This window comes from Musca domestica, unplaced genomic scaffold, assembly GCF_030504385.1.
Source record: "Musca domestica strain aabys unplaced genomic scaffold, Musca_domestica.polishedcontigs.V.1.1 89, whole genome shotgun sequence".
Classification (NCBI taxonomy): domain Eukaryota; kingdom Metazoa; phylum Arthropoda; class Insecta; order Diptera; family Muscidae; genus Musca; species Musca domestica.
This window is the reverse complement of record NW_026712430.1, coordinates 2,660,269-2,687,518: the sequence shown is the minus strand read 5'-3', so window position 1 is coordinate 2,687,518 and position 27,250 is coordinate 2,660,269. Positions and strand designations below refer to the sequence as shown.

The 27,250-nt window shown below is 31.9% G+C and overlaps 3 protein-coding genes across 6 annotated transcripts; 1 reads left to right on the top strand and 2 right to left on the bottom strand.

Moving 5' to 3' along the window:
- Window positions 1-2,204: 2,204 nt before the first annotated feature.
- LOC101894293 (ribonucleoprotein RB97D) lies at window positions 2,205-5,325 on the bottom strand. Of its 2 annotated transcripts, XM_005190395.4 has the most exons (5): window positions 5,168-5,325; window positions 4,884-5,110; window positions 4,579-4,814; window positions 3,998-4,503; window positions 2,205-2,560 (listed from the first exon to the last, which is right to left on the bottom strand). In XM_005190395.4, exons 1-4 carry the CDS (start codon window positions 5,168-5,170, stop codon window positions 4,004-4,006), a joined length of 966 nt encoding a protein of 321 aa, XP_005190452.1. In that variant the 5' UTR covers window positions 5,171-5,325; the 3' UTR covers window positions 2,205-2,560; window positions 3,998-4,003. The 2 variants fall into 2 exon arrangements, with proteins under 2 accessions (XP_005190452.1, XP_058987425.1); XM_059131442.1 differs by lacking the exon at window positions 2,205-2,560 and having other exon boundaries at window positions 3,997-4,503.
- Window positions 5,326-8,218: 2,893 nt separating this feature from the next.
- On the top strand, window positions 8,219-12,486 carry LOC101894457 (ribonucleoprotein RB97D). Its single transcript, XM_005190396.4, has 5 exons — window positions 8,219-8,432; window positions 9,432-9,658; window positions 9,719-9,990; window positions 10,739-11,133; window positions 12,260-12,486. Exons 1-4 carry the CDS (start codon window positions 8,388-8,390, stop codon window positions 11,128-11,130), a joined length of 936 nt encoding a protein of 311 aa, XP_005190453.1. The 5' UTR covers window positions 8,219-8,387; the 3' UTR covers window positions 11,131-11,133; window positions 12,260-12,486.
- Window positions 12,487-19,715: 7,229 nt separating this feature from the next.
- On the bottom strand, window positions 19,716-25,523 carry LOC131806778 (heterogeneous nuclear ribonucleoprotein A1-like). 3 transcript variants are annotated; one of them, XM_059131438.1, is made up of 5 exons: window positions 25,340-25,523; window positions 24,735-25,212; window positions 23,939-24,469; window positions 21,606-21,700; window positions 19,716-20,001 (listed from the first exon to the last, which is right to left on the bottom strand). In XM_059131438.1, exons 1-4 carry the CDS (start codon window positions 25,382-25,384, stop codon window positions 21,609-21,611), a joined length of 1,146 nt encoding a protein of 381 aa, XP_058987421.1. In that variant the 5' UTR covers window positions 25,385-25,523; the 3' UTR covers window positions 19,716-20,001; window positions 21,606-21,608. The 3 variants fall into 3 exon arrangements, with proteins under 3 accessions (XP_058987421.1, XP_058987420.1, XP_058987419.1); XM_059131437.1 differs by lacking the exon at window positions 19,716-20,001 and adding an exon at window positions 20,149-21,332; XM_059131436.1 differs by lacking the exon at window positions 19,716-20,001 and adding an exon at window positions 20,149-21,351 and having other exon boundaries at window positions 25,340-25,521.
- Window positions 25,524-27,250: the final 1,727 nt, after the last annotated feature.

Here is a 27,250-nt window from a genome sequence, read left to right as displayed (position 1 = left end):
ATATATATATATATATATATATATATATATATATATATATATATATATATATATATATATATATATATATATAATATAATTTAAAAATCATGAGTTCTAACATGTTTTATATTGAAAAATATTCATTATATTCATATATATATATAGATATATATATATACTATATATATATATTATATATTATATATATATATATGAGTATATATCTATATATATATTATATATATATCTAATATATATATATATATATATATATATTATATATAATATATATATATATATAATATATATATATATATATATATATATATATCTATATCTATATATATATATATATATATATATATATATATATATATATATATATATATATATTATATATATATATATATATATATATATATCTATATATATATATATATATATATATAATATATATATATATATATATATATATATATATATATCTATTATATATATATATATATATATATCTATATATATATAATATATATATATATATATATATATATATATATATATATATATATATATATATATATATATTATATATATATATATATATATATATATTATATATATTGAATATAATGAATATATTGTTTCAATATAAAACATGTTAGAACTCATGATTTTTAAAAAATGTAGACCACAAGATAGGGGAGTACTATATATATATATATATATAGATATATAGATATATATATATATATATATATATATATATATATATATATTATAACTATATATATATATATATATATATATATATATATATATATATATATATAATCTATATATATATATATATATATATATATATATATATAAATCATCAGCATCAAATTATAATTCGATTTAACGATGTCTGTCTGTCTGTCGGTTGAATCACGATACACCCCACATTATTTGACGTAGAGTGTCAACATTTAGCAGAACAATTTGTATTGTGTCTAGGATGGTTGGTATTGAAAATGAATGATATATCGGTCCTCGTTTTGGTATAGCCCCCATATAACGGTACAAACAAAAATAAACAAAATAGATCATCTAACTTTATGCATTTTAAACATTTTAGATATATATTCGCCATACAACAAAAAAGTGTATTGCCAAAAAATATTTTTTCAGGAGTTTATTAATAAATTCATTTGTCTTCAGTATAAGGTTCTAAAGAACATTTTCAATCGCTCTCAATATTTTATTTATTTTAATACAATGAAAACTGATGATTCTAGAAATTTCCGGAGATACATGGGGAAGGAACAATTTCCATGGGCATTTAATTTAAATTGTAATCATAAATGGAAAAAGTCCAACATTAGCCCCTGCCGCGGATAATTTTAATAAAGTAGACACAAGTAGGTATTTTGGAGCATAATTGCAAATTATTAACATAATGTCATTTCTTTATGGATTTATGTCGAAATTTGGACCGGTATTGAAAACTTTAGTTTGGACATTCCAAGAACCGAAAACCTGAATGTACCCCTAAATAGGATCAAAACAAAATTATGTTTGAAAATTTATTTCTTACTGTTAGTACCTTTATTTTTGTTTCAAATTATTCAAAATTAATTCATCCCAAATTCACAAAAAAAAACTTTAAATCGGTTACTGTTCCATGAGAGATTAGCCATATATTGGAATAGGATGAATAATTTATTTCTTACGGTTGGTATATTTTTTGTTGTTTCAAATTAGTCAAACTAATTCATCCAAAATCCATTAAAAACTTTAAATCGAATACTGTTATATGAGTGATAAGCCAAACATGTGATTAGGGCGAATAATTTATTATTATACAGTAAAATATTTACATGCTTGGAAAACGATATTCTGACATGGAAATCTTTGGATATTTACAATATCAAAAGAACATCATAGTAATCAGTACCCCAGACTAGTTGCGATACATTTTTGGATTCGATACCATTACGGAAAAAAGTATTTTTCAACTGATTTGTCACGCATCAAAAATTATTATATAGATAATATTGTGTTGCTTAAATTCCATTAGTAAGGTTGACATTATATTCTGCCATTTAGTATTTAAAATAGACGAAAATACTAATATATACAATAGCATCATAGTTATAATTTTTACATATCATACGCCATAAAGTTATACAAATCCAAATCACATAAAATGGTATATATTTTTTGAATGCAGGAATGACATAATATGTCATGTGTCTATTTATTTATTATAATATAAAATGTACATTTTAGTAAGATAAAATACACGAATTGTTCATATTATAATTATAATATTGACAAAAAGATAAAATATTATATTTTTATTATATTTTTCGACATGGAAACACTTTTTAACAGTGTATTAATTGTCATTTTCTTTATTTAATTTTTATTCATATTTTAGAATTATAGAATATAATTCTATAAAACACACGTCTTTTTGGCAAATGCTCACTATTCAGGCAACCAAAGCAATGTTCCAGAAATTGTCGTCTTCCATACTCCATACAATATATGTAGTTTTGATTTATATGTGTTTATATAATATATATAAATATTCCTGAATAGAAAAATAAAGAAATATATACAAAATAAGATGCAAAGATAAGATAAATAATTAAATAGAATTAAATATATATAGAGATACTGTTATAGAGATCAAAATAATTTGTCTACTGTGACTTTTTTCAAACTCCATAAAAATCTAAATTCTACACGACAGTTTTCAAAAACAATAAGAATAAATAGATGGTATAACACCCATGTTCATGGTGCAATAAAGAAGGTAGGCCAAGATAGAAATAGTTGCAAGTAAAGAGGCCTACCTGTGTGGATTGTAATGCCAGAATTACTATCAAAACAAATGCTACAAGTTGTTTTGAACAAAATAACTTGTTGCATTGATTTTGTATAAATTAACAGAAAATGGGAAAACTGAAGGTCAACATTTCTTCTCAAAATCTTGTTCTATATATTTCTAATGATTTATTTCGCCACAAAAAGTTTAAATTTTGTCCATAAATGCGTTGAAATAAATCTTTTTGCCCTACGTTGATTTTATTTTACCCATGGTACAATGAAGAGAAGGTAGGCCAACTTTGAAAAAATTGCATGTATAGAGGTCTACCTGTTTGGCTTGTAATGTAAGAATTAGTATCAAAACAATAAAAAATCAAACAACTTGTTGCATTTATTTTGAATAAATAATTGAAAACCGCGATAACTGGATGAAAGGTCAACACTTCTTTTCAAAATTATGTACTATATATCTCTAAAGGATTATTTCGCTACAAAATCTCTAGATTTTGTCGATGCATACGTTGAAATAAACATTTTGAAAACACCCGATTTTGAATGTTTTCTGAAATTTTTTTTTTTTTATTGAAAAGAAAACACATACATAAACAAATAAAGATGACATATTAAGCCAAGAAAATAAAAAAAATTAAAATCATATGGTATCATAGCCCTACCTTGAAATCATTGTACCATGATTTTACCATACGTTGAAATAAACATTTTGAAAACACCCGATTTTAAATGTTTTCTGAAAATTTTTTTTGTTATTGAAAAGAAAACACATACATAAACAAATAAAGATGACATATTATGCCAAGAAAATAAAAAAAAAATTAAAATCATATGGTATCATAGCCCTACCTTGATATCATTGTACCATGATTTTACCATGCTCCTAACCATAAGATTTAAGATTTAAATAATTTTGAAATAAATCATTCTAAAAATGTGAATATTAATATGCTATGAAAACAAAATATTTCTATATTTTGCCACTCGTTTGAGTTTGGACATATATTTCGGAGATTATTGCTAAAATGTGTATTGACTTCAAGAAAATTTTTGAAGCACCCCTATTATTTAATTCTGTTCATTGGTAATTTATTTTCTTCTACATTTTGTTTTCTTTTTTTTCTAAAAATATTAGTTGTAATTCTTGAATATACCGTATATAAACAAAAATATGAGCAATACTTACCAGTTTTTAAGATCTATAGGGTGCTTTTCGATTTGCTTGTAATTTGCCACCTTTTTCAGGACCACCGTTATACGATTGTTGATAGTTTCCAAAGTTTTGGTTTGCTGGTGGCGAAGCGACGTTGTTCCACCCATTTGCAGGTGGTGCAGCGGCACCTGCTGGTGCTGGAGGTGCTCCATAACCCCACCCATTCCATGCCGGCGGGGCACCATAAGCCGGTGGTGGTTGCTGTGGGTATCCCCCAGGAGCTGGATTTGCTGGTTGTTGGGGATATCCACCAGGAGCTGTAGCAGGTGGAGGGGCTCCCCAAGCTGGTGCGGCGCCATATGCTGGTGGCGCTGGTGGGTAACCATAAGGAGAGGGATAAGCAGGTTGTGGATACGCTGGTGGTGGTGCGCCACTAACTTGCTGCATTCCATTTTGTTGTTGATTTCTAGATTGATCGGGCTTGTAATTTGATTTTTTCACATCAACTGTCAAATATTTAATGGTATGATTTTTGTGCACTGCAGATTCAAGTAAAAATATATTTTGTAAAAGACGGTTTGTCACTCCAAAGAAAACACTCAATTTATACTTACATACGGCCTTGTCAGCTGAATCATAATCTTCGAATTCAATATAGCCAAAACCTCGGTTACGACCCGTATTTTTATCTACTAAAATCTTAATACCTAAAATCTTTCCAAATTGCTGAAAATGTTCTTTAAGAGCTTGTTCCGTGTGAACATCCTTTAATCCACCAACGAAAACTTTTCTCCCAGATCCCCTGAGTTTTGGTTCTGGCTTTGCTATTACACGTTTTGAATCAATAGTTCTACAAAAATAAAATACGACGTTATGCTACGTTTAATAATAACTACAGGTGCTTTTAAATACCACTTACTTGCCATCGACGATATGAGGTCTGGCCGTTTGAGCCTTGTCAACACATGCTTCATCGAAAAATGTTATAAAACCAAATCCTCGGGATCGTCCAGTAGCGTCTCGTCGAATAGTTACATCAATAACTTCTCCAAATTTTTGATAAAATGCCCTCAGTGAATCCTCCGTTGAATTTTGGGACAATCCACCCAAAAACAATTTGCGTAAATGATCATTTTCTGAATTATACTGAAGTACATACTTTAAATTGGTTTCTTATTTTCTAAAGTATTTGTTAACGCTTACCATGTTATGTTCGTAAACCACTGAAGAAATCTACGGATGTAAATAAAATGTGTATATATACGACATATACGATGAAACAAGGCGTGAAAGTATTGCTGTTGTGACGCCGATAAAGTTGTAAACGACCCCCGGCGAACGATTCATAAGTATAGATTCCCTTTGCCAAACCCGCTGACTTCCAAATGTAATGTCAAAATACATTATTGTGATTGAAATCACAGAAAAAGATCATGGTAGAAGAATACAGGTAGTCGCATCGGCACAACTGCTGGGACAACTATATTGATATTGAAAATCGTGAATGAAAAATTATTGAAATTTGTAAAAATTGTTGAAAAATACATATCAGTACAATCTCCGATTTGCGTCGTATAAGAAAATATATAAAAATCGACTTATTTTTGACAAAGCACTTAAAAATGTTGACATATCAATGTTCCCAAGCGTTGATGCATCTACCTATATTCTTCTACCATGGTAAAAGATAAACAAATAGCCAACAAAATGTAAACATATTTCGATATTTCATCTGTTTTTAAAACTTGAAGTGATACCTTGTGCTTGCGGCATGTATACACGCTTATGAGGATATAAATGCCGTTCAGCTGAAACAGGACGTATAAAGGTGAGGGTACATAAGCACCTAGGCATATTAATGTCAAATTATATGGAAAACGACGGCAGAATTTAAGTATGGTTCTGGCATTCCTTTTTGATATGTCACAAAATGTTCCATGCGAAGGCTTCAAGCTTTTTATGTACTCTCACTAATTGCTGGCAGACTATTCATACTTTTTAGGTTATCCTAATCTAAAACTGAAAGCATCTCTAATTTGATCCCCGTTTTCACGCAATATAGTGGCGTATTCATACCATTGAAAGATGCCCATCCATTGGGTTAATCTTGTGAGTTTATAGCGTTTAAAGCACATTTATACTATTGAAGATTAACCCAGTGGGTTAATATTGTGTGTTCAGATACACTCTTAAGAGGACTGGTCGTAAGAAATTCTATTTTTGAATATTAAATCTGATTGCATAAATCAGGATTAACCAATAAATCTGGTTAAAATTTCGTATCAAATCGAGCAATAACTCTCTCTTCTCTTACTGTCAAAGGTTCCAAAGTTCCAAAAATACACATTTTTAATTTTCTATTTCTAAGCCAATAATTGCAATAAAAACATCAAAATGTCAATACAGGTAGGTTTTTGTAGGTTTGATGTATGGTTACATCAACAAAACATTTTCGGGAGGTGGGTCTATACTTCCCGAAACATAGGTTCCCACATTTTAAAAAGTACCGACCTTATATTTTCCGGTTATTTAAAAAATATTAAATTTGGACATATCCCAGGGGAGGAAATCTCAAGCCCAGGCTGAAGGACGGCTTCTTTAAAAACTTTTTGTCTGGGAAGTCGGTGTTGGACATAACCCAGAGTAGAAATTCTCTCTCTACGTTATGTCACTGTGATTAGGATAACAGGACCCACATTCGGTAAAATTTTCAGAATCTTCCACCAGCTGCATGGCTCAATAAGAAAGGTTGCTCAACTTCAACAAAACTAAAAAAATGCAACTCTGTTCTGGAGTCTTACAATATCAAAAAATATTTTAAATATGCAACAGTAAGCTTTTTGTTTCTATTTTTTTTTTAAATTTCTTATATTGGGAAAAACCTGCGAAACAAGAATGGAATTTCGGTGTAATTCCACAAGATGTAATCTAAAACAGTAGGTCAATACAGTTTGATCACAAAATTGTACAATTTATAACCCATTTCGTCGAAAATTTGCATTTATTTTGCAACCAAACTTAAAATAATTTCAGAAATGTGCATATTGTAAATTTGACATTTAATTGGCAGGGCTAACAAGGTTGAAAAATGTATTGATACATTTCAACATTCGCGCGACACAACAAAAATAAAGAAAATCATCAACTTAAAAACTAAAGAAAAAACTAATATTTGTCGTGCAAAAAAACAAAAAGAGAAAATATGGAGCAACTGATGTATTCATTTTTGGATGATTCCAGCAGTGAAGAGGACTGGCTGAATGAGGAATCAGATTATTAATTATTATTATAGATTATAACTTTTAACTTAACGTCTTCAATACTCATTTTCTTAAATTTTGGCGTCCTTTTCAGTAAGGTTTCACCAGTCCAATTTAGACTGTTTGCCGTTCCCTTATTTTTTGAGCAAACCTAAATGAGAATGACATTTCGAACTGTTCTCTCTTCTGCTAGTTTTGCTACTAAAAAAGTACTGGAACACAACTTGTATTTGGGGGGTAGCTTTGTTCTATCTTCTGTAATTGTGCCATGCTCCAGAGGCATGGTACAATAAGGAGGTAGAATAGCTTCGTAAAACTAGAGATATACAGCTCTGAGACTATGTCCTATGTTGCTTTCTGCCAAAATTATATGCAACAAGTTGTTTTCATTTATTTGGTATTCTTTGTTCATTTTTAAAAGGAGTAAAATAGCGCAAAGATGAATGATATGCCTGGATGTTCTTTCAAAAATATGATCCTAAGGTTTCAATATTTCAATTCCACATTAAATCTGGTTAATATCATTAAGGCGCGCTTCGTAATTTAAGTTTCTTCCAATCATTGATTTTGAAAATATTTTGTTTTTATTTTTCAAAACAATAAATGCATACACAAAACTGGCAGAGGTCGGGCACACTTGGAATAATTGTAATCAGCTGGTAGCTCTACCTTACCTTTTTTTGTACCATGCCCAGAGGAGAAAATTTCAAGATCCGGCCGAAGGCCACCTACGTCATGTTGCTGTGATTAGGATAACAAGACCTACTTTCGGTAAAAATTTCATTATACCCATACTCTCATTATAAAAATTTTGCTTATTCAAAAGCTTGCCCTTTATTTTCAGAAGATTTGTGTGGTTTAACGTCAGGAAACTATCAATCAGAGTTGCATTTTTAGTCTTAATATTTTAAATTGGTAACCCTGAAAAGTTTTCTGACGCCGTTATCGTGGATAAATTTAGGTTGACTTTGATGTATGCTCACACTACTCCCAACAGAAACGAAGCCATTTTATTTTCACATTATCCAAAAGGGAGGTGATTAGCATCATATACTAGTGAAACGTGTTAAAAGTCGTTTAATTCTGCTACGCATTTTTCACAGTCTGTGAAGTTAAATTTTCTAAATATTTTGTTCAAACTTACTAATTAAACCAACTTAAAAATGGCTGACGTTGCAGTTGCAAGACCTTACACAGATATAAATCAGGTATGTACATTTGTATATTAGTTTTATTATCTTATGAATAAATGTGTATACCAAAATCGGACGGTATTCGTGTCATCAGTTTTTTTCACCAAAGCAATTCTTGCTTTATGAACTCATGGCGAGATAGTAAAAAATTAGGTGTTGACAGTATATTATTTATCCCTTCGTAAATCTCACATTTTAACTATATAATTATAGAATTAATATATTGTAAATACGTTTATATGTGTATGCATATTTAAATTAAAACTTGGTCATCCTTTAGTAGTTTTAGTAGTTTTTTGTTTGTACAAACAAGTATTTTTGCTATGTATTTTTGTTGTATGTACACATGGCTTTACAAAGTATTTGTAAAATATACTAATATGAAAATATAATTAAAGTTTACACAATGCAACAATTCGATGATTCCTCTCAAAACTCATCCCCGGTTTGAATTGATAATAATAATAAAAAATTGTATACATATTTTGAACTGACACATGGTATTCGAATAGATTTGGGTTAGAACAAAATCTAACATTGTAATCTTGTGTTAATTTACAAATTTTGTTATGCACTAGGTACCTATAAATATTTAATTTCTTTACGTAATATCGGTACAGTCGCGGCATTATAACTCTCTACTCAAATGCTAAAACTTTTATTGTGCTAGTGTTTTGCGTTATAACGATCGTATTTCACCATTCACCTCTCGATATTTGCTATGCCTCCAAACTATTTGTAAATATTTAATATATTTGTTATCGATAGTTTAATATCAATTAGGTTCCAAACTTTCTTTACCAAAAATCCATGCTAAAAACATGCTAATATTTGTCGATGATACCTGTTTATATTGCTTTTACTATTATTATCTTTCATACGCTCTCATTTGTTGCAATTGTTAACATATGAGAACTATAATATTAAAAAATTGATTTCTATAGGTATTTGATTTTTTTAGTTAAAACATTGATTTTTTATAAGTCTAATTAAACCAAAATATTATCTTTTCAGTTTGAAAATGATAATTACGCCTGCAAATTGTTTTTGGGTGGTCTGGCTCCCAATACAACAGAAGAAAGCTTAACTAATTTTTATGCACAGTATGGAGAAGTAACAAATGTTGTGGTAAAGCGTGACCCCACAACACAACGTTCTAAAGGATTTGGGTTTGTCACATACAAGGATTCTGCCAGTATTGAAAGAGCTCAAAGTGTGAAACCTCATGTTATTGATGGAAGGTAAATAATAATAGTCCGAATTCCTTACAATATTACAAATTTAAATTTTTCCCACCAAAGAAATGTTGATTCAAAACCTGCTCTGCCACGTTCTGAAACTAACAGAAATGGAAACGGTGGTGGTGGTGGCTATTCCAATGGTGGTAGCGCAGTAAGAAAGATTTTTGTTGGAGGACTCAGAGATAATCACGATGAACAAAACCTACAAGAATACTTCCAACAATTCGGCACTGTACAAAGTGTTAAAATTCTATTGGACAGAACAACAGGTCGCAAACGTGGTTTTGGCTTCGTCGAATTTGAGAGCAACGAGGCTGCTGATAACGCTGTCTGTAAGTATACTGAAATGGGGTAAAATTGTTTTCATATAAAACTGCCAAAGTACTGGCACTCTTTAATTCATTCTGCAAGTTTTCTGAACACTTAACAATTGCAAATTCGTCCGATTTAGATACATTTTCTCGCCATTTCTTGTAAGCAAGGAACATTTCTAACATGTCAATATTGGAAGGTATATTTTTATATATCTAGTTTGTGTTAATTAATTAATGGCTAATTTAAACGGACTACTCATGCAAAAATAGCGTAGGTATGTTTTGTTTAAAAATCTCACATTTTATTAAGATTCGAAATCTAATTAAAGTTCATTAGATTTATGACGATGTTTGTTTTCATATAAAGCTGTGTCAAACAACCGAGCATTTAACGAATAGGTAACTAAAAACTATTGACGCTAGTAATTGTTTTCAAGTTAAATAATTCCCAAAAGATGACCACTAGTTTAAGGTTAACTCATAATTAAAAAATAGCTATTATATTCGTCTAAAAGACAAATTCATTGTAGTTCGTTGGCGACAAAGCTATCGTTCATTGTTATTCGATATTACATTTTGTATAAAATGGAATTCAATGCATGTATAGTAAAACCAGCAATTGAAATAGACAATTGCAGAAATGAATGCAACTTTATGTGGAGGAAATACCTATGTTTGGGTAACACTTACACGAGTGATTAAAGATTGTAGACTTAAATCTTTAAAATGCTTACATAATAATTATTTTTTACGCCTGCTTTTTTAGTTCATAAAAATCATGTTATTGATAATGTAAACGTTGAAGTAAAAAAATCAAACTATAGACCTGAACAATCGAACAGAGGTTCATACCAACAAAATGGATCTTATGGATCCTATTCTCAAAATAAGTCATACAATTATGCTCCCGCGCAATCATATAACGGTTGGGGTGGGGCTCACGTCACTCATTACCAACAACAACCACAAACAGTTAATGAAGGTGGATATGCCGCTGCGGCAATACCCCAATACAGTGTGGCTTATGAAGAACAACAGCCTACTTGGAATGGAGCTCCAGCTGAAGGACAATTCGGTAGCTACCACAACTCACATGGTGGTGGACCACAAAAGGGCTATAATTTGCAGAATAATCGGAGGAATCCCTATAATGTCTAAGTGGTATGTATTAAAATTTAATGGAGGAAAGCCAAAATATCGACAGAATTTCTGTGTGTTTTGTAGTAGGGGTGTGTGTAAATATCATTAATATGGGTGATACTAAAATATATTAGTATTTTTACTACATAGTTTACCGTCAGATTCTTTAGTTTTATATTAATGACTTTTGGATATAAATTACAACTACATTCTTAGTTACGATGCGAAAAATTTTTTGAGCCCTATGGGCTAAAGTGATATTTATAGCAGTACATTTTAATATGTCAAAGTAATGTTGTGTGTCCAGTGATTTTCAAAAACAAAATTACATAACTAGAAAAATTCTGCCTCCCAAATATATTTTAATTATTTAAATCTATCTACGTGATCGTAAAATATATATCCAATGCTGATGGTTTTGGCATAAACATGTTCTTGTGTTCCCCATAAAAACTTAAATTTATAGAGTTTTAGAATGATATACATTCGATAATGTAGGATCTTCATGTACAAGAATATGTTTATGTCATTTATTTTGGACTAATTGGCTTTGTCGATGTTATAGGTATTTTTACAATTTAAATTTCTGTTATACAGACATTCTAACCTATATATTTATGTACTACCATATCTCGTACTTGTAAAAAAAAACTTCATCTGTATGATATTTTTATATAAAACACCTCCGGATGGGCATTACACATTAATATATTATTAATGTTGAGCCCTAATAACTATGGGACATTTCACAGAACTGTTGTTACTCTTTGAATTACATTTTTGTTTCTTACATATATATATCCTAAGGCACGTTTAAACTATGTACTACCTCACCTTTTTTTAATTCGATTTTTAATGTCCGCGCATAACAAACTGGTTTTTAAATTAAATACATTTATATTTCTAAATACCTGTTACATAAACATATATAACGATATAGTGAAAAATTATGTGCTTCATATAAAACTACGATGTAATTTTAAGTAATTTGAAAACAATTACATTCTATTGCGTCGGTACCACACCGGAAAAAGTTTAAATAAGTCTTAAATTTATGTATGTTTGTACAGAATGTGTTCAAATGTCATACATATTTATTCGAGCAAAATGATTTGTTACTATTTATATATTTCTTTATTCTTTATAGTGTTGAACAAGCTATACACAATTTCTAAACATAATATAAATGTGTGTTATTTAAGAATGTATATTACAAAATTAATGGATATTCTCGTATCATACACTACTATATTGGATCGTCAACATCCCATTTTTATTGGACAAAAATGAATTAAACTTTTTTTATTTCACTTATAAATATATAAAATAAAAAAATATATCTTAAAATAAAAAATAAACATTTTTAAGAAAAAACATTGTAGTTTGTTTTTATTACATATCATTGGATTAAAAACGAGGATTTTATATTAGGGTACTCACTACATGTTGTTAACAATGCAAACTGTAATAAATGCACGCCAAGTGTTATCAAACACAAACACTCACTTTAAGTGTGTCGGACACAACTTATTTTTATAGCCTCCACCGTACTATGAAGAGGATATTGACTTTCCATCCGTTTGTAACTGTTCGAAATAATCACATTGGACCCTACAAAAGTATACATTGTTCATTTACTTAAAGAGGTCTAAATCAAATTTGACATTCCGTATTAAAAATAGGCATAAACAGAACAGTGTTTGGCTTGCTTGTTTGGGATACCATAGTATTTTGTTGTTGCAAAATCGTCAGCCAAAATCCCATTATTGTTGTTTTTATAAAAACAACGTTTGTTTATGAGTGGAGAACGATGGTAATGTTTACCAGGGGGTAAGGCAGGGAATACCTAGGTTTCGGAAAGAGCCACCAATCCTCATCAGTTCCCTTGTTTCTTGTCTGGGATATTCTCCCCAGAAGTTATTTAAAAAATAACTTCTATGACAAAAAACATTTTTTTTACCCAAGTGACGAGATCGTAAGCTCAATAGAAGAGGAACAAAAGAATTACATAAAACTAAAATTCTTTTGGAAAATCTTCTAAATCTTACAACCGCACTTATAAACATTTACATCTATCTCCACTTGTTATGCTTTCGTTCAACCTGAACGAAGTAACATAACCATGTAAGTTTGTTTTGTCTGTTACAACAAAAACCCCTTCGTCGACCGTGCCTGTGTCTATTAATAGAACAGTGTTTGGCTTGCTTGTTTGGGATACCATAGTATTTTGTTGTTGCAAAATCGTCAGGCAAAATCCCATTATTGTTGTTTTTATAAAAAAAAACAACGCCCCCACATAACGGTGCCTCCCAATATTTGAAATTTTCAGAATTTGACTCACATTTTCTAACTGAATTGTTACAAATTCGATATTTATTAGATTTTAAAATGGTTTCTACCTCCTGATGCAGAATGTTGTCTAAACAGCCCCCAAAATAGTAACTTCGGTTATTCGGTATTTTGACGATTTAAGACATATTGGATTTGTTAACAATCCTGTATTTATAACTTGTAATGGAATCCTCTGGTGTCGGAACATTGTCAGCATTAGTTCACGATTTCATATAGCCCTATATCCGACTTTTTGATGGTTTTAGCCACATTTTTTACGGAATTACAAAAGACAATTTTCTATGTAGATTACCTTTTTTGGAATACCCTTCTTTTGACGGTACAACCCATTTTTATTGTCGTAATATGAAAATAAACTCATTCAATTCGAAGGTTTAGCTATCTTTGTGTAAGGTTTAGACGGTCATACATGATTTATTCCATTGGAATGTTTGTCAGTGAGGACCCAGTTGTCGGCACTTTTAAGATTTTCGATTTTTCAACATTCTGAGTGAAATATTGCAATTGCAGAAAAATAAAGTCGTTTAGATTCCAAATTTTGTTTAATTTTCGAAATAATAAAAATTGAATTCGTTTTTATTAAATTGGCAAAATTTGCATTTTTACTAAAATAGTACTTTTTTGTCAGTAGTCGGCACCATTTTCCAATGCTCGGCATGTCTATTTGCCAGTAGTCGGCATATGGTATTTCAGTACATTTTTTTTTCAATAATGCCACCGCTATTTAAAACGTCAAATAGCTGATTTAAAAACCTACTTAATTTAGAAAAGTTGATCAAAAGGCACAAATAAAAGCAACTGCCGACTCAAAACCATGCTATTTCTTTATTTGAGTAGTTTTTGGATTATTTTTTAATACTTTATATAAATAAAGATGGGACAAGACAGAGTCAAGATATAGCAACCCTGTGAAAATATCTCTGTTGTTATGATATCGTAACAACATAGGTAGCAATATTAAGCTATTTAAACCGCTTAGGCAGTATGCGATTAACTGGGAAAGTCTATGGAACAGAATTTTGAAACCTAATTTTTGGATTTTTCAAACTTTTGTTTGTCATTTTTTTCTATAAATGTGGTTTTTGTATATTAACATGGTCCTGTCCTGAGTTGTTATCTAGATAGTATAGTCGCAAACCATTTGCTTAAAATGCATTTTGTCTAGTTTTTGAATGATGTTTCTCTAGTAATCGGCACCCCCTGCCGACTACTAGCAAATCTTTTTATACCCTCCACCTTGGAAAGGAGGGTATATTAACATTGTCATTCCGTTTGTAATATGTCTAAATATTCGTCGTAGACCCCATAATGTATATATATTCACAATCAGCATACAATTCTAACTCGATTTAACGATGTCGTCTGTCTGTGGAAATCACGATACAGGCCACATTATTTGACATAGAGCATCAACATTTAGCAGAATAATTTGTATTGTGTCTAGGATGGTTGGTATTGAAAATGACATATATCGGTCCACGTTTTGGTGTAGTCCCTATATAACGGTACCTCCCGAAGTTCGGTATTTTAATGATTTTTGCCGCATTTTTTCATGGATTTGTATAAAATTTGGTATTTGTTAGTCATAGTGGGTTCTAGCTGTGGTGGCGAAACATTGCATATATAGGTCCTCGTTTTGGTATAGCCCCCATATAACGGTACCTCCCGATATTCGGTATTTTGATGATTTTTGCAGCATTTTTTCATGGATTTGTCTAAAAATTGGTATTTGTTGGTCATAGTGAGTTCTAGCTCCGGTGACGAAACATTGCATGTATAGGTTCCCTTTTTGTATAGCCCCCATATAACGGTACCTCCCTATATTCGGTATTTTGATGATTTTTGCCACATTTTTTTCATGGGTTTGTCTAAAAATTGGTATTTGTTGGTCATAATGGGTTCTAGCTCCGGTGACGAAACATTGCATGTATAAGTCCACGTTTTGGTATAGCCCTCATATAGCGGTACCTCCTGATATTCGGTATTTTAATTATATTTGCCACATTTTTTCACAGATTTGTCTGAGAATTGGTATTTGTAGATCATAATGGGTCCTAGTTCGTGTGGCGAAACATTGTATGTATAGGTCCACGCTTTGGTATAGCCCCCATATGACGGTATCTCCCGATATTCGGTATTTTGATGGTTTTTGTCACATTTTTCACGGATTTGTCTAAAAGTTAGAATTAGTTGGTCATAATAGGTTCTAGCTCCGTTGGCGAATGGGTCCACGTTTTTGTATAGCCCTTTTGGTTCTAATGTTTCCATTACCCTAAGGTGGAGGGTATTAAAAGTTCGGCCCGACCGAACTTAATGTTTTTTACTTGTTTTCTGTTCCTAATGTCGGCAGTAAATAATATAACAGAAAATGCTTGATTTGTATGTTTTTAAGTTATAAAATGATCTTTAGACTCTTATTTACTATTATAAAATATTTCTGAATCCAAAAGTATTTAATTTACCTTAATCGATTATTAAATTGACGCCACCACCATTTTTTTCTTTACAAACAAGCACTATCGCACGCGTTGGAAGACATTAACTGACGAAATCTCTCGTAATAAATGATCGGAGCTCGTTGTTTTTTAAAGAAAGAGAGCAGAGAACACTGTTGACGTTTTTTTTTTTTAATTATTTCATTTTTTCAAAACTGTCGACTACTGGGACATGCCAAACATAGGCGCACTTACCCTATTTTCTTTAAACAATAATTTTAGAAAGTTATATTACGAAAAATATTTATAGAGTAGGTCGACTGCGTAAATCAGCATGTTGACAAAACTGACTTTCCGTTGTCTATATTTACGTTTGTCTATGTTATAGGTACCCTGCTGTACTGATTTTGTTTTTTCTTGCTAAGCCATGATGGGAAATGTGTATTAAGGCTGGCAGCACTAGCCATGGTACAATAAAATCAAGGTAGGGATATGATTTTAGTTTTTTTTTTTTTGTTTTCTCGGCTTAATAATGTTGAGTTTGTATTCTTTTCAATAATAAAAAAATTATTTAGAAAATATTTAAGTTCGGGTGTTTTCAAAATGCCTATTGCAACGTATGCATCTTTAAACTCAAAATGGATGCAACAAGTTGTTTTTAGTTTTGATAGTAATTCTGACATTACAAGCCAAACAGGTAGACGTCTATACTTGCAATTTTTTCAAAGTTAGTTATGTTGCATTTATATCACGGCAAGGCCAATAAAGAATAGTTTCTCAATTATTTATTTAAAATGCTTTCATATCATTCCCCTGAATGTATAGTTGTTAGCTGTAGGTCTAATCCATGATAAAATGATACGGGTAGACGCATCAACACAGCTGCTGGTACATTGAGCTGTCAAACCAATTTTGGAATTGAAATTGACACATCAATGTTCGCGAATGTTGATGCATCTACCTATATTCTTCTACCATGGTCTAATCACTCAACGCGTATTTGGGCCACCCTCATGTAAACACATGTATTTTACTTGTGAAAAACGTCGACCGAGTACGTCGAAAGTCAGGTAACGCTCTAACACTTAAATTGTCACAGAGAGCATATTTTCCATCGACTGCTCGAATTAAACTATATATTCCACCAAATACCCAACATACCAAAACGGCTTGAGAATAATATTACAATAAGCTTATTAACATAAGCCTTAAGCTTGAGAAAACATTGAACAATGTTTGTGTAACAAGTATAGAATAATCGAAATGGAAACCTTATTTATAAGCTTATACTTGAAATTGTAGAATAAGCTTACGAAAATAATATTATAGTAAGCTTATTTTTGTAATAGCATAAAATATTAATTTTTTAATTTTTAATCATTTTACATATTTTTTTCTTGATGGACATCCCAGTAGTAACTTCCTCATGTGGCCTTGATACCCTGACGCTATCTTCTCCCTTATCTGAGCTTTGAGCTTTGTTTGTGGAACGTAAGTGTTTCTCAAGCATTGTTGAAAAATTATATTTTTATAATATTATTCTCAAGCTGTATTGTATTTTTGGTATGTTCGATAATTTTGACGAAAAGATTCAAGACAATTTATACATTTGTATTTGTGAACACACAGACATCCCATGGAACTCTCTTTGTCTTGCCATGATAAATATCGAAGCATTTTTGACAATTTATTATACGATTTATTATAAATTGAGATTGAGTCACCCATCTTTCAGTCAAGAAACCACCGAGTGGTGATCTCCAGATGACTTCATCCAGTTGTAGAATGATGCATTTATAATTAACGATTTTTTTCAAACGGTTGAGAAGTCCCACAAGGGACCATCGCACACTCCCACCCATATATATTGACTTAGTTATAATTATTTTTAAGTTAGTATTCACTTCTTAGGAACATAATTTGATTATTAATACTGCTCATTGGCTTGGAGGCTTTAGTATTATGGTATGAAAGGAATAAACAAATATGTGTGTTCTTTAATGTACGATTTTCATGGCTTTTGGACGTTCATTGATGCACTGAATGTATTTTTTTCATGTGAAATGTATGTACGTGTGAAATGCGGATACGTTCTGTTTTACGCCAGGCCTGTAAATTTTTGAACAATTTTTACAAATATTTTTAGTTCAGAAAGCAATTTGCTCGCGAGACCAATATAGCTCCTGACGAAATGTTTAGTTATAGACCTTGGCTTAACTCTAGTTTAGTAAAAACCCTTCAATTTTTTCCAGTAGTAGGTATTTTACCCTGATCCCGGGAAACTATTTTTTTCTTAGGGGATGGACCTGGGACCCCAGATTTTTGACCCGAAATCCGGGTTCAAGACCCCGATATAGACAATATAGATATCGTTGGAAAGCTTATGAAAATACCTATACCTATAAATACCTATCCAAAATGCTACAATTTGTGCTAATACCTTTACTGAGTCCAGAGATATGGGTCTTTCCATCCGCATAACCCGATCCTAACCAGTTCATTAAAATTTTGTTTTCAATAAAAAAGGTATATTTTGCGTAAGCATCAAATTCAGAAATCTTTGGTTTGCGATAGCCGGTGTTGGACATACTCAGAGGAGAAAATCCCAAGCCCCGGTGGAAGGCCGGCTATTTACAAAATGTGTCAAATTTAGAAAAGTTTGGTTCGCGTTAGCCGGTGTAGGACATACCCAGAGGAGAATATCTCAAGCCCCGGCCGAAGGCCAGCTATTTACAAAATGTGCCGAATTTAAAAACCTTTTGATCGCGTTAGCCGGTGTCGGACATACCCAGAGGAGAAAATTTCAAGCCCCTGCCGAAGGCCGGCTATTTACAAAAAGTGCCAAATTTAGAAAACTTTTGTTATTCCGACGACTGCTACGCGAAATAAACCCTTTTTTTTTATTGAAAAAATCATTTTAATGAACTGGTTAGAATCGTGTTATGCGGATGGAAAGACCCATATCTCTGGACCCGAAAAAGGTATTAGCACAAATTGTAGCATTGTAGCTATAATTTGGAAACAATTTTATTGACCCCCATAATGGGCCCTTTTTTGACTTTTTGAGGGTTTCATAAAAAATCCGGGTCCAAAAAATCGATAATTTGACTATAACTTCCGAACCGTAACATCTTACCCCGTACTAGGTATCTTCATAAGCTTTCCAACGATATCTGTGTTGTCTCTATTGGGAAATTTGATCCGGGTCTAGTCGGGGTCTTGGACCCGGACTTTCGGGTCAAAAGTCTGAGGTCCCAGGTCCGTCCCCCAAGAAAAAATAGTTTCCTGGGATCAGGGTAAAAATACCTACCTCTGGAAAAAATCGAAGAGTTTTTACTAAACTAAAATTGTTCCTAGACCCTTAATAACCCAAAAAAAATAATACTTTTGAAATTAAAAGCTTCAAGTGTATTTATTTTATATAAAAATTCACAATTTTTTATGATCTGGCGATCCACCTTTTTAAGCTTCAAGAGGAGTGCTGGCCTATAGATGTGACGACATCGATTGGTTTTAATTATCGAGATCGATAAGGTCCATGTCGATGTCGTCGTCTATCGGGTTGGGTCTATTCCCAACAAAAAGTGTATTTATACATACAGTCCAATTATGGATAGCAATTCCGTAAGGAATTTCTCTCTTCCCTTTTTTTATTACAAATAATAATTCCTGTCTATGAGAACTTAAAATTTTATGATCGACATTTTTGTTGAACAGAAAACTGACTTTTTCGGCAACAAACTTGCCTAATCTGAATCAGGGAAAACTTACCTTAATGCCTGACCGAGTGCTAAACTCGAGAAAAAAAATGAAATATATGTTTAATATTCATTCAATTTTTATTGTGAAATTATAAATAAATATTAAAAAATATTCATATACAGAAAAAAATATCATTGACTTTTGACGATTTGGCGATCAATTGAGAAACCGGACCTTTGATTTCACATAGGATTTCCACTCCACCTCTGGTAAAGGTTAGTCCTAAATTAAATGTGATATTATTTACTTACCAGTGAGATGTGATTTTTTTCTCCTCACGCAGTCTTTATAGAACAGGCAGCAAGCCAACTGGAATGTATTCCAATTCCCAATCCCAGTTCTTGGAACACAAAAATAATATTAATAAGCAAAACACAAAATGAAAATTTGTTTAAAAAATAATATGGACTGATATAAGACATCTTCGTATCTGATCTAAAACTCTATAAACTTATCAAAAGGAAAATCAAACTCATTATGATCTAAATATGTTTGTTACATTTTTTCGTAATGTAAATAAATATGTACATATATTTGTTCTCTTCTTTTTCTTTTAAATATAATGTGGCTAAAAATCTGAAGTCAAATCTTGTATTAGAAGTCTTACACAATATTAAACTTTATAGCATTGTAAAAAAGAAACACACAACAATATGTAATTGTTGTTTACATTAGAATTTCTTCGTCAAATACTAACACACATATAATTAGCTAATTGGAGTTCACTAATACACAGAGTTGAATGCATAGGAAATTAATTAGGATCTCTGATAGCCTTCTTCAAAAGTTGATCTTGTTCTTCTATTTCTAGTTTTGTAATTATATAATTTAAAATAAGAATTGCCACAAATTTTGTAAGTCTAAAAAACTTAATGGCTATGCTTTAATGAGACTGCTTAAAATCTACTACAGAGGCAGAGAAATTGCCTCAAATTATATTTTTTCTTATGACTTAATATGAAGCACATACGAACGAATTACATGCGTCGTGCGAATACTCTAAAATGTTGTTGGTTGACATTTTCCAATTAGGGGGGAAGTCGTATCTATTTTATGTAATAAAAATCTTTTTTTTTTTTTTTTTTTTGATAATCATGGTAGTATACTGGACAAAGTTCCTTCGAAGAAAAAAACGTACAGCTAAAGATGACTTACAGTACTATACTCTTCTGCATATACAGATATAATTACGTTAGCTCTAATGATCTGTATTCATCTCTTCTCAAAGAAATATTCATATGTAATCACTGTCTTCCATATACTACTATCAGCTAATTCTTTTATTGAAGGGATTATCTCCTCTCTTATAGAAGAACAATTCTTAATCATAATTTTTCTCCATAGTAGTTAGATGTTATTGCGCTGCCGTTTACTTCTCCTCTTCATCTTCCTCTTAGCTTTGTCCACACTATATAACTTCTTATACTCCTGTTATTTTTCTCAAATAATCCCTCCTCCTTCACCTTTCTCTTCACTTTTCTGGTATACATTTCTATGCGATTAGAAAACTCTTCATCTCTTATGTTCAAGAATATATTGATGGCTTAGAGAAGGAGGACGTGTATAATTGATAAGAATGATCCTTACACTATTTTTGTATTTTGTAACTGTTGTAAAACTGTAACTGTATGGTTTGCATTCTGAATGGATTTTTATACACTGTTATTGGACCTGGAAATTTTTAAAACACCTATAAAAATATGTTAGAATAAAAATATTAATCATTGTATCATGATTGATTAATTGTTGCATCTAGAAATTTTAGATAACTATTGAAAACCAAAAAGAGTCTAAAAATAAAACAAAATTCTTAAAATAATAAGGAAGCTAAAGCTAGCATTTTGTTTAAAAACATCACCCTAGACACAAACAACGTTCATCTATAATTTGTTTAAATCTCTTCGTTGAAACAGAAATATGTCATGTATATGTTTCGGTACTTACATTTTAATATCTTCTATTATTGCCGGCATTTCCACCGCCTACTCCCATGGGTCCATTGTTAAATCCGGGATTGTTACCGAAATTTCCTTGGTTTCCTGCAATTAATTAAAAATAATTTAATTATATCGACATTTTTATGTATATATTTTTCTTTAAATGTAACGTTTTTAAGAAAAGCTTGTAGCAAATACATTTTCATCAATTTATAAAAATTGTATAAATTAACACTAATATAATAGATGCAGGGTTTTTTTATTACAGTCATGAAACGCCGGATATAATTATTGAGAATTTTACCCGGAGCTGGGACTGTGGTGGTGTGTAGTTGCGAACATATTCAAATGGGTGTTGTGGAAATCCACAAAACAAGTACATTTCGTCAAAGCAAAATAATGGGAATACCAAGTGTGTATACACCGGAACTTGTTGCGAGGCTGCGTGTTACAATGAACACATATATTAATTCACATAACATAGCAAAAGCCGACGCAGAAACATTTACTCTGACAGTTTTTGAAGGAATTATTCAAATAGGATTTACATTTGACAATTGTGTCAGGGAACTGTGCTGCCAATTAAACATTTCGTGTAAAAACGGATGGAAATTGTTGTATAACGGGATTATTATTCAGAAGATAATTTGCAACCACCGCACTATGGGTTTTTTTACGTTTATTTTGGCATAAACTCTAATTTCAAAGCTATTGAATTGAAATTTGGTTTGTATGCATTTTTTATGCTTCCAAGATGACCTACCAATTTTCATATGATTTGGGGCACTATTTCATATAGCTGCTATATAGCCGATCTGGCCGATTTGACCCAACTTTTTTGTTTATGAAGCTATTGAAGTGAAATTTGGTTTGTATTAATTTTTTATACCCCAAAGATGACTTACGAATTTTCATATGATTTGGGGCACTATTTCATATAGCTGCTATATAGCCGATTTGGCCGATTTGACCCAACTTTTTTGTTTATGAAGCTATTGAAGTGAAATTTGGTTTGTATTCATTTTTTAAGCCCCCCCAAGATGACTTACGAATTTTCATATGATTTGGGGCACTATTTCTTATGTAGCTGCTATATAGCCGGTCTGGCCTATTTGACCCATCTTTTTTATTTATGAAGCTGTTGAAGTGAAATTTGATTTGTATTCATTTTTATGCCCCCAAGATGACCTACGAATTTTCATATGATTTGGGGCACTATTTCACGTAGCTGCTATATAGCCGATCGGCTATGATGATTTGGAGAAACATACTGCTCATTCATTACAATAATTATACTTTTGCTAAGCCATTTTGAATGTTTAGTTTTAAATCGCTCTAGTTTACGGATGCACTCTGGCAAATGCTTTTTTATATAATTAACAAAATCTTTCACTTGTTTTGATATCAAACGCATTTGGTCTTCATTTAAACTGATATTATTGATATTCTGTAACACATATTTCACAAGTGCATCTTCTGAGCGATTGTTGCTTCTCCAAATTTCAATAAGCGCTGCATGGACAAACAAATGTTTATCTGCAAAACACGTGTTGGCACAAAATAGAACAAAAAAGGCTAGTTACTAATTAATTAACACACTTTTGTTAATAACTTGGCATTTATACCTTTTTGCAATGCTTTGCCATTCAAAAGTTACACTCCACGGAACACAACTACAATTTATAGATTTTATATAAAGCTATACATAAACGAAACAATTCACAGTATTACAACAACATACAATTATGACAAAAAGGGCACCTCGTCTTAATTGTACATACCCGCACTAACGTTTTCCATAATTAGACATTTTATTTTTTTCAATTTTGTCAAATCAGAAGCACTTGAACTTAGCTGATCTTTACCGCCAGTTGTACCAAAACAAAGTGACTTTCAAACAGCTGACTTTAAAAGCTCGCCAGCAAAAAAGGGTTGCCACCCGTATTGATATTAAACATTTTTTTTTTCTAATATGGGTATCTATATTTAGGAAATCAGTTAAATTTCAAAATATGAAACCAAAAAAAAATGACTTTATGCCAAAAAATCATGCTTTTTACCCATAGTGCACCGGTTAATTTGCCATAAATTAATAATAAATTAAAAAAATAAATAAATAAATTAAAATGTAGCGAGGCTGCGTGTTATAACGAATACTGTAATATAATCCGCATAACATAGCAAAAGCCGACGCTGTAGTATTTATTCTCGCAGCTTTAAAATGGAATTGTTCAAATATGCAATACATTTGACAATTGGGTCAGGGAACTGCGATTATGTATTTGCAATTCTCTTCTATTATAGAACTTATAATATGTTTATTTACAGAAGGAAACTTACCCATATTGCTTCCGAAATTATTTTTGCCGCCGTAAGGCTGCATACGATTGTTTCCAAAGTTTCCACCACGTTGTGGGCCACCACCATAACTTTGTTGATAGCCGCCCCCAAAATCGTCGTTACCCCAGTTACCACTATTGCCACCATTGTTTGGACCGCCAAAGTTGCCACCGTTGTTCCAACCACCGCCGCCGTTATTATCCCAAGGACCCATATTATTTCCACCCCAACCACCACCGTTACCGCCGGGGCCGTTATTGAAACCACCACCATTATTAAAGTTTCCACCCCAGTTTCCATTACCACCCCAACCGCCGCTGCCGCCGCCACCCATTCCATTTTGATTTCCCATATTACCACCACGTCCCATGTTACCGCCACGGCCCATATTACCGCCACGACCCATATTACCACCACGGCCCATGTTACCGCCGCGTCCCATATTACCGCCTTGTGGACCTGACATATCATTCTTTGGCAATGCTTTTTTCACATCCAGAGTTTTGTTTTTAATAGTGTGAGCTTTTTGTACTGCAAAAAATAGAAATATACAAAAAAATTAACATAAAACGTCAGATATTTTAAAAAGATTATAAGAAATTTTGTGTAAGAGTGTAACGCAGACTTTTTCATCAGATAATTATTTTTGGAATGACCTAACAAAGATATAATCTACGTTAATTTGGTCTAACAGCCAATGAAACGCCGCACAATGTCATCAAATAAACATATGCGGAGCTGGGACTGTACATAAATGTCACTAGAATACTAGAAAAGAAAGCAAGTATCTACTTACATACAATCTTGTCAACGGGATCGTAATCGTCATATTCAACAAAGGCAAACCCACGCTTCTTGCCGGTTTCCTTGTCCATAACTACATTGACTTCGACAATGTTTCCATATTTGTTGAAATAGTCACGTAAACATTGTTCATCGTGCTCATCTTTAAGACCACCAACGAAAACTTTCTTTACCGTGGCTCCAGCATTAGGATTATCAATATCTTGACGTGGCACAGCACGCTTTGGTTCAACAACGCGTCCATCAATTTTGTGTGGACGTGCATTTTGGGCATCATCGACCATTGATGACTTTGAGTAAGTAATGAAGCCAAAGCCACGTGATTTCTTGGTGCGGGGATCCTTCATAACAACAACATCGACCACACGTCCCCATTTCTCAAAATGAGACTTTAGACCGTCGTCGGTTGTACGGTAATCCAAACCGCCAATGAACAACTTGCGGAATTGCTCGGGCTCGGTGATTTGGTCCTAATAAAATGGAAACAAATTTCGTTATCGCATCAATAATCATGAAAAAAAACAAAATGGCGGATAATCGCCTTCTTCGAATGTTCTAGACATCACAAATGAGAAAAATAAAAATACGCATACTTACATCGTTGTTGTCGCCATTTTGCTGATTTCCGTTTTGGTTAGTCATTTTTATTTCCCGGCTTTATAAATTAAAACACACTTGATAAATACAAAAATACCACGGCAGAAGACGCGCAACCAGGAGTTTCCCGTTCAACTTTTTAACTAGAAATGATTCAGAAGAAAAATGTCTACACCTATATGCCGATGACAGAAGCGGAAATGAGAGTAAAATGCTGCCAAGTTTTACATTGGTATTCGAATACACGAGATAGTTCACTAAAATCACGCATAACGTATTAGAGGGACGCAAGACATTTACTGCTATACGCTATTTATACGTCAGAACCGCTTCTTAAGATAATAGCATGTTTCCATTGGAAACCGAACAACGTTGTTCGCTCTCAGAATTAGGTACACGAATTAACCCGTTCATACGGCACGATTCGTAATTCATAGTAAAATAATTCCTTTTTTCAAAAATTTTGTTTCTTGATTTTAATGGGAATTTATACTAAAATACATTAAATTCTCACTAATATGAATAAAAGAAATGATTGTTTTTCCCCCAAAGATTTATTATATCAATAATTTTATAATTTTCATTCACGTTTTCAACTTTTTGTGTAAATCTTGACATTTTGAACATATTTTTGTGTTTTTCCATTTTTAAATTCTACTGGAGAGACACTTGTCAAACATTTTTTCTGCCAATAGAAACATTTTGAAAATATTGCCTCTTTTGTTTGCAGTTTTCTGTGGAAATTTCATCTCGTGGACCAAATGCGTACTTCGAATGAGAGAGAAAACAAAATTTACTTTCGTTTGAATGTACATACGCCATTCAACATTGTAGTTTTCATACATAATTTTCAGTCTTCCCAAAAAATTTTAAATTTTCATTAAATTTTTCTATTTTTAATTTTAAATGTCATAATTTATTTTTTCGATAAATGCTCTCATTTGTTAGGGATGGGACATATTTTTTCGTTGTTCTGAGAGTGATTTGAATTGAACAACGTACAAATATGAGTGTTCGCTCAGGAAATTTTGTGTGAAGAATTAGGTAGTTTTTTCATAGTTAAGGGTCAAACAACGAATAGAGAGCGAATCAAGTGCAGTGGAAACGCCACATAAGCTTAATATAATTAAGTTTTAATACTTTAGCGTAGGATTTTTTTAAATAAATTAACCGCTTCTTAAGGTATGCTTAATTCAGGTAAGTTTTAATAAATCAGCGTAGGATTTTTATTTTACTAGTTCTATTATGTTGTTTCGGTAAGAATGAGCAGTTAATTCTAGCCACGATGTATTCCAGGGGTGGATACAGTGTAAAATTGAGGCATCGTTCTTTCCGGTGCAATATTGGATTTTTCGTTGAGATTACCAACAAGCGACAGGTAAGGTACCATGGTAGAAGAATATAGGTAGACGCGTCGACACAGCTGCTGGGACAATGAACTGTCAAACCATTTTTGAAATTGAAAATGTTGAATGAAAAATTATTTAAATTTGTAAAAATTGTTAAAAAAAAAACGCGTATTATAATAACCTCCGAATGACGTGGTATGAGAAAACATATAAAAATCTACTTATATTTGAAAAGACATATAAAATATTTTGACATATCAATGTTCCCAAGCGTTTATGCATCTACCTGAATTTTTCTACCATGTAAGGTACATTGGATCATATGCTTTTCACACTCATATATGTCTCTTATTGTGGAATTTTCATGGCTGCCAAGTTTATCGACGAAGAGTCTTTGAAGGCTGGCTTCTTCGTAAATGAACAAATGAGTTTTAGGTTGACTTAGTTCGATTTTGGACCTAGGCTCCTTTGTTCATTTACGAAGAAGCCAGCCGATGACTTAAGCCAGCCAGATAAGCGCTTTATGTATTTCCAGCTTAAGAGCAAAACCGCTGGATTGCTG